Below are 6,772 nucleotides of genomic sequence, written 5' to 3'. Positions count from 1 at the left end.
TAAGTATGATGATCATGTAAACTAACACATAACAGACTGTTTGTTTTGACTGCTTTATTTAGTCGCAGGGGATGAAAAAAGTTTTTCAACACTTTAAATAAAGGATAAGGCACAAAGGATAGTCGCTTCGGTGTGTAGTCGACGTCCCCTCCTTCTCTCCTTCTCTCGCATGGCGTGCGACTCTTCTCGCTGAGCCCTCGAACACGAGTGAGTGCCACCGGCCGAGCGCGGTGACGCACGAGGTAGGAAGCCGGGAGAGAGCGCAGCGACCGACGTTGCATGGCAGGGCGTGGGTCCCTGCTTGTTTGGTAAGAAAACCCAAACATCCCGCCCACCTTGATCCAAGAGCGAAACTCTAGCCACCACCCGCCGAAGCGGAGGGAGTCCCTCGATCGTCCATCGCAGGGAGGCTAGAGTTTGCAGGTGCCACAGGAAGACGCGCAAGCTTTACAATGGGCCGCACGTATTCGCCGGTGGCCGTCTTGACGGCAGCAGCACGGACTAGTCCATCGGATCCAGGGTGTATGCGGGTGATACGGCCCAGAGGCCAGCGTCCGCTGGACTGTAGCAGCGTAGGGTCAAGAAGAACCGCCAGGTCCCCCACTGCGAAGTTCCAACGGACAGCGCTCCATTTCGGCCTCTGTTGGAGAGTATTTAGATACTCACGGCTCCAGCGCGTCCAGAATTGGGCGCGAACGGCCTTGACAAGCTCCCAGTGCGTGAGCGGGTCCAAATTCTCTGCAGCGAGGGTAGCTTCGATAATGGAATCGAAGGGAGCCCCGATGAGGTAATGTCCAGGCGTGAGCACTTCGAGGTCAGAGGGATCGCCAGACAAGGGCGTCAACAGGCGGCTATTTAACACGGCCTCAATTCCAACGAGAACCGTAGAGAACTCTTCATACGTTAAATGACGAGAGCCGAGCACACGGCGTAGATGGCTCTTGGTCGACTTCACCGCGGCCTTCCAGAGTCCTCCAAAATGTGGTGCACCGTAAGGAATGAACTGCCAGGAAACCCCCTGGGAGGCAAGAGTCCCGGCGACGAGGTCCCAGTTGAATTCTGTGCCCTGCAACGCCTCGCGGAGGTCCAAATCAGCTCGACGAAAGCAGGTGGCGTTGTCGCTCCAAAGCTCGGATGGTCGGCCTCGACGACCGGTGAAACTGGTGCACCCAAGAAGGTGGCCGCGGAAAGGTCGCCGACAAGCTCCAGATGCACGGCTTTGGTGGTCATGCACACGAAGACAGCGATGTAGCCCTTTGTGGTCCAGATCCCCCGTCCCTTCGATGTAAGCACGGAGGAGGGCCCGGCTTAATCGACTCCAGTGTGACTACAAGCGCGAGACGGCGTGACGCGAGACGCGGGCAGCGGAGCCATCAACTGGCTTGAAGAGCGGGCCTGTAACCGGGCAAGGATGACGCATCCTCTAATGTGAGCCTTGATTTAGCGTGGCCCGCCGAGAATCCAGGCACGCCTGGAGACGTATGCACTGGTAATGCGATATCCACCGTGGAGGGCGCGTGCGTGAGCCCAAGAGACCACGAGTCGAGCGAGCGGCGATGTTCCGCTAAGGAGAAGAGGGTGCTTCTCTTCGTAAGACAGCGATGAGTGATCAAGCCGCTCGCCAACACGCAGAACACCGTCGACATCAAGGAAGGCGGCAAGAGAGGTCAAAAGGCTCCGTTTCGGAAGACGTTTACGCTTCCGCAGGAGTGCCAACTCATCCCCAAACGTCATCGATTGACTCAACCGAGGCCAGAAAAGCGTCCTGAATCTCAGACGGCGTCAACGGCGAAAGCACAGAACGGGTGGGCATGCGCTGCAAGCGGTGTCGCACCCATCGACGAACGCGCACGAGGAGGCCCAGTACAGCGCGCAAGCTCGAGAAGAGCTGCAGCAGGTCTGATTCAGGCGCGCGAAAGGCGCAGCAGAGTGAGAGCGTGGGCGTGGGCGATGGCAGTGTCTCCTGGGGCCAAGACTTGTCGTCCTGGGCCAGCCACGTGGGGCCTCTCCACCACAGGGGCTGCTGTCGGAGACCACTCATGTCGGCACTTCTGGTGGCTAAGTCGGCCAGATTCGATTGCAACGGCACGTATCGCCAAGCACTGGGTGGCAGGACCTCCTGGATCTGAGCGACATAGTTGTCGACGAGCATGTTGTTGGCCGGCTGATCAGAGCGTTTCCACTGGAGCACAATTTGAGAGTCGCACCAAGCGTGGCAGTGCTCGATCGCGACTCCCAACTCGCTGGCTACTGAGCAAAGAAGCTTGGTGGCGATGAGGGCCGCTCGCAATCCTAGATGTGGGATGGTCATGCGAGTGGCAGGCTCAGTCATCGGCTTAAGCGCGCGAATGGGCGCAAGCTTAGTACGAGTGAGAAGTATGTGGCAAAGAGCGGGCCCATCTGAAGACCGCAACCTCGAATATACAACAGCGGCCATAGCACGGTGACTGGCGTCAGAAAACACATGCAGCTGGACATTCAACAACGGAGACATACCAATCCAACGAATTAGAGAAAACCCGGAAATGGCCTGCAGCTCGGCAGTGAAAGCGGTCCAGCGGCGAGTCATGGAGGACGGTACGTTCTCGTCCCAGTCCAAGCGCGCGCGCCACAGGTCTTGCAGTAAAAGCTTAGCGTTCAACACGATCGGGGCAAGCCAGCCACACGGATCAAACGAGCCTGCGAGCGCGGCGAGCATGGATCTCTTTGTGGTTTGAGATTCGACAACGGGCGGCGTCAAATGGAAGAAATCCGAGGGCGGGTCCCAACCTACGCCCAGTTCGCTGACAAGGCCTTTAACACTGAGCTGATCCCAAGTAGGACGGAGGCGGACGTCTTCGGGAAAGTCTTCGAGAAGCTCGGGGGTGCTGGCAACCCACTTTCGCAGGGGGAAACTGCCCGCTTGAAAAAGTCTGATCAGCTGGTCGCGCAGACGCTTGGCTGAGCTGATGTCATCAGCGCCGGAAAGGATGTCATCAACGTAGCAATCGTTCATCACCAGTGGCACGGCCTTGGGCCAGCGGCGGCCGTCATCCTTGCACAGCTGCTGTACGACCCGTAGTAACAGGTACGGGGAGCACGAGGCACCGTAGGTAACGGTGAGCAGTTGGTAGTGCGTAGGTGGCTGCTTGGGGTCGGAGCTCCACAGAATGCGCTGCAGGTCAACATCGCGTTCGTCAATCAGGAGCTGGCGGAACATCATGCGAACGTCAGTACAGAACGCAATCCGGTGACGACGCCAACGCAGGAGCACACTGAGGAGAGCATTCTGGAGCCGAGGACCGGCATAGAGCACGTCGTTTATGCTATAGCCACTGAAAGTCGGGCTCGAAGCGTTGAAAACAACGCGCAGTTTGCGACCTTGGTCACCGTGCTGCCAAATGCCGTGATGTTGGATATAGTGCACTGGACGGTGCGATGCAGTGAGTCGGTCATCAGTTAGGGGGTTCATATGACCGAGGGCAATGTACTCTGCCATGAACCGGGCGTACTCAGAAGCCATCTCGAAAGTCCGCTGCAGCCGACGATGCAACGAGCGCAAGCCTGCGGTAGCGCCCTGCAGACTGTCACCAAGGAGGTGCGAAGCGTCACGTTTCAGCGAAAGTCGCACAATGTAACGCCCGTCGTCAGCGCGATGATAATCGGCGAAGATTCGCTCGCATTCCACATCCTCAGGCGCTTGGCGGCTGACATGTGGCACCTCCTCGATCTCCCAGAATCGCTGGAGCTGCGCAGCCAGCTCTTGATCCCAGGGCGACTGAGTGTTCGTGTGCAGAGTTGTGCCTGCGATGAAGGCGTTCGAACCCAGGCCAGGGGCACGGCCGACGAGAGTTCAGCCAAGAGCCGTGCGCTGTCCGACGAGCTCGTCACGCTGGACGTAACCTGGTTTGATAAGGCGTTGGTAAACGTCGACTCCGAGCAGAATGTCTACACGGCGAGGTGTGCCAAACGCTGGATCGGCCAATGGCTCAAGATCAAGACACTGTCTCATCACGGCTGCGTGCAAGGGGGCAGACGGAGAGGTGAGCCCGAGCCGCGGCAAGCAGAGCGCTGTCAGGTGGATTGGCGGTGCATGCTATCCAGTTTAAAGGCGTAGATGCGCTCGGGTTCTCGAAGGGATGGTCAACCCTCTCCCAACTCCATGAATGCTCGCCTCGTTGACTTCTAGCGCTGCGCCGAGCTGCTGGGCCAACTAAATCGAGGGGCCTGGCGGCATCGAGCCACTGGTGGCAAGGGCTCTAAAGTTTCGTCCAGGAGACGGGGGGGCCAGAGAGCGCATGCTGGCTGTGTTGGCTGAACGAGCAGGGCGAGAGGCCTCGACGGAGCTGAGCGCGCGGTACTGTTGGCGAAGGAAAGTCGTCAAGGCAGCAAAAGTTGCAACTTTTGCCGTGGTGTCCGTGCCAGCGTTCTCCAGTCGCTCGATCTTGTCCTCCCACGCGCTTTGGGTCGTCGGATCCATGCCAGATATCGCGCAGGAGACAATCCAGTCGTCCCACTGAGACACAGGGCGACCCAGAGCTTCCAGCTGATTTCGATGTTTTCCCAGGGTGTCAAGGAGACCCTGAAGCCCTCGAGCTGGCTTTTCCTTCAGAGACTTAATGTTACGGAGCGCCGTGATATGATCATGGATAAGAAGACGGTGGTGCTCGAAACGCGCTTTAAGTAAGGCCCAAGCCGTTAGGTAATTGGCACCGATGGTCTGAACGGTGTCGAGAGCGGCCTTGGCGTCTCCGTCCACCAAGGATTTTAAATAAAACAGCCTCTCCACGTCAGTGAGCTATCTATCGTCGTGGACGAGCGTGCGGAAGAGGTCCCGGAAACTTTCCCAATCCTCTCGCTTCCCCGAGAAGACAGGGATGCTGATCTTAGGCAAGCGGGCTTCGTGTCTCGAGTTATGACGGTCCAGGTCGGCGCCGCCCGGGCTAGGGAGAGGCGTGAGGGTGTTTCTTGCGTTGTAGAGGCGTGATCGAGAGGTGATATAGTCCGACTCTGCCGTCGAGTACATCTGGTCAAGAAACTCAAGCTTTTCGGGCGGCGAAGACTCCAGGAGACTCACGTGATTGGCCTGGAAAGTGTTCCAGTAACCGTCCAGCAGCTCGAGCCTTACTTTTACGAGACCTAGGCTCCAGTTCGGGGGGTCGATCTTCTCGACGTCCCGTGCGAACCGGCTGATGACGCTGGCGAGGGCGCTCTGGGAGCCGAGCAGGCTCGTCCAGTCGTCGTTCGACCTGAAAAAACGATCACCAGCTTGACGTTTGCACGAAGCATGTCTTGCCTCTGGGCCACGAGCGGCGGATCCATGTCATCACCAGACGCGACACAGCTGTCGACGTGCGGCGCATCGACGGCAAACAAAATAGATAGAAGGAAAGTGAAAGAGAAAGAGTGTGAGCGAGAACACGAAAGGGCGAGGATGCCATAAGGGACGTGCGTAGACCACGCGCGTGCCAACTCGCACGCAAGCTACACAAGCTTTGAAGACTGTCCCTCGGCGTTGACCCCCCCGCCAGCGTAGCGCAACAGCTTTGCCACGCGAGGCAGACGCGCGCGACACGAGGCCAACATGGTGGCCGCGGCTGATGAGGACACCGCGAGCGCTTGATCGCGGCTAACAATGGCGGCCGCGAAAGCCTGGCTTTCTGACTTTCGAATGGCGCCGAACAAATTGTCGCATCGACAGCCGTACGGCCTTATCTCTGCCATGGCCGAGCACAGCTGCTGGACCGCGGGCTCTGTAGCGACCGTGGCAGCCACCGTGTGCACGTTGTTGATAAGGCGAGTGCCAGCAAGGCAAGCGTTAATGGCGGCACGACTTTGTCGCGGTCAACACCTGTGTCGAATCGTGGGAACTGTGTCGACCACGACGACCTCTATTACACAACATTTCTTTAAACTGTACTTACATTACGCTGTGTAAGTCGAATTGCAGACTGTGACCACCCTAGCTGCGGCGTTGGCTGCTCTTCTCCTCGAAATCCGGCTTGAAGGACCAAATGTTTGTTTTGACTGCTTTATTTAGTCGCAGGGGATTTTAAAAGCTTTTCAACACTTTAAATAAAGGATAAGGCACAAAGGATAGTCGCTTCGGTGTGTAGTCGTCGTCCCCTTCTTCTCTCCTTCTCTTGCGTGGCGTGCGACTCTTCTTGCTGAGCCCTCGTACACGAGTGAGTGCCACCGGCCAAGCGCGGTGACGCACGAGGTAGGAAGCCGGGAGAGAGCGCAGCGACTGACGTTGCATGGCAGGGCGCGGGTCCCCGCTCGGTTGGTAAGAAAACCCGAACACATACATTTAATTAAAAAATTTTTGCTCTAATTGCTAGAGTGACGATAAACATGGAATTGTTGTTATAAATAAGGATTGGCTAATAAATAATGGTCACTACAGAAAAGGCTTTTATAATTTTTCTGTACAATTACGGCATACCTAGCACAATTATTACAGTCTGTTACAAGACATTGGAGCATCATTATCTTGTATCAACAAGAGAAAGACGTTCTACGTCAGTTAGTGAAGGCGCGAGAGGCGGTTAAAAGTACAGACTGTTAAAGTTTGGGAAAAATAAGGCTGAAAAAGTGCTTAGTGAAACTTTTAAACCCTTTATAGACCCTTGAATGGAAATTGTTGCCGAAACAAAAAAACAAAAAAATAACAGTAATAATTCTGTTACTTATAATTATCTTTATAGTGAAAACGATAAAGAACATAACAAAGTTGATAACGTGAGTCAACAAAAACATAGAAAAAGAATTATAGAAGGTGATACAACATTTG

At 56.0% G+C, this 6,772-nt stretch overlaps 1 protein-coding gene across 1 annotated transcript; it reads right to left on the bottom strand.

Moving 5' to 3' along the window:
- Positions 1-1,717: 1,717 nt before the first annotated feature.
- On the bottom strand, positions 1,718-3,502 carry LOC149375320 (uncharacterized). The gene has a single exon (XM_089589238.1). It carries the CDS (start codon positions 3,500-3,502, stop codon positions 1,718-1,720), a length of 1,785 nt encoding a protein of 594 aa, XP_089445364.1.
- Positions 3,503-6,772: the final 3,270 nt, after the last annotated feature.

The sequence above is a fragment of the Copidosoma floridanum genome, unplaced genomic scaffold, assembly GCF_036245765.1.
Source record: "Copidosoma floridanum isolate Cflo_tuat_1 unplaced genomic scaffold, Cflo_Japanese_pri ptg000008l, whole genome shotgun sequence".
NCBI lineage: Eukaryota > Metazoa > Arthropoda > Insecta > Hymenoptera > Encyrtidae > Copidosoma > Copidosoma floridanum.
Note: the sequence above shows the minus strand (reverse complement) of the source record. Positions and strands in the feature narration are given on the sequence as shown.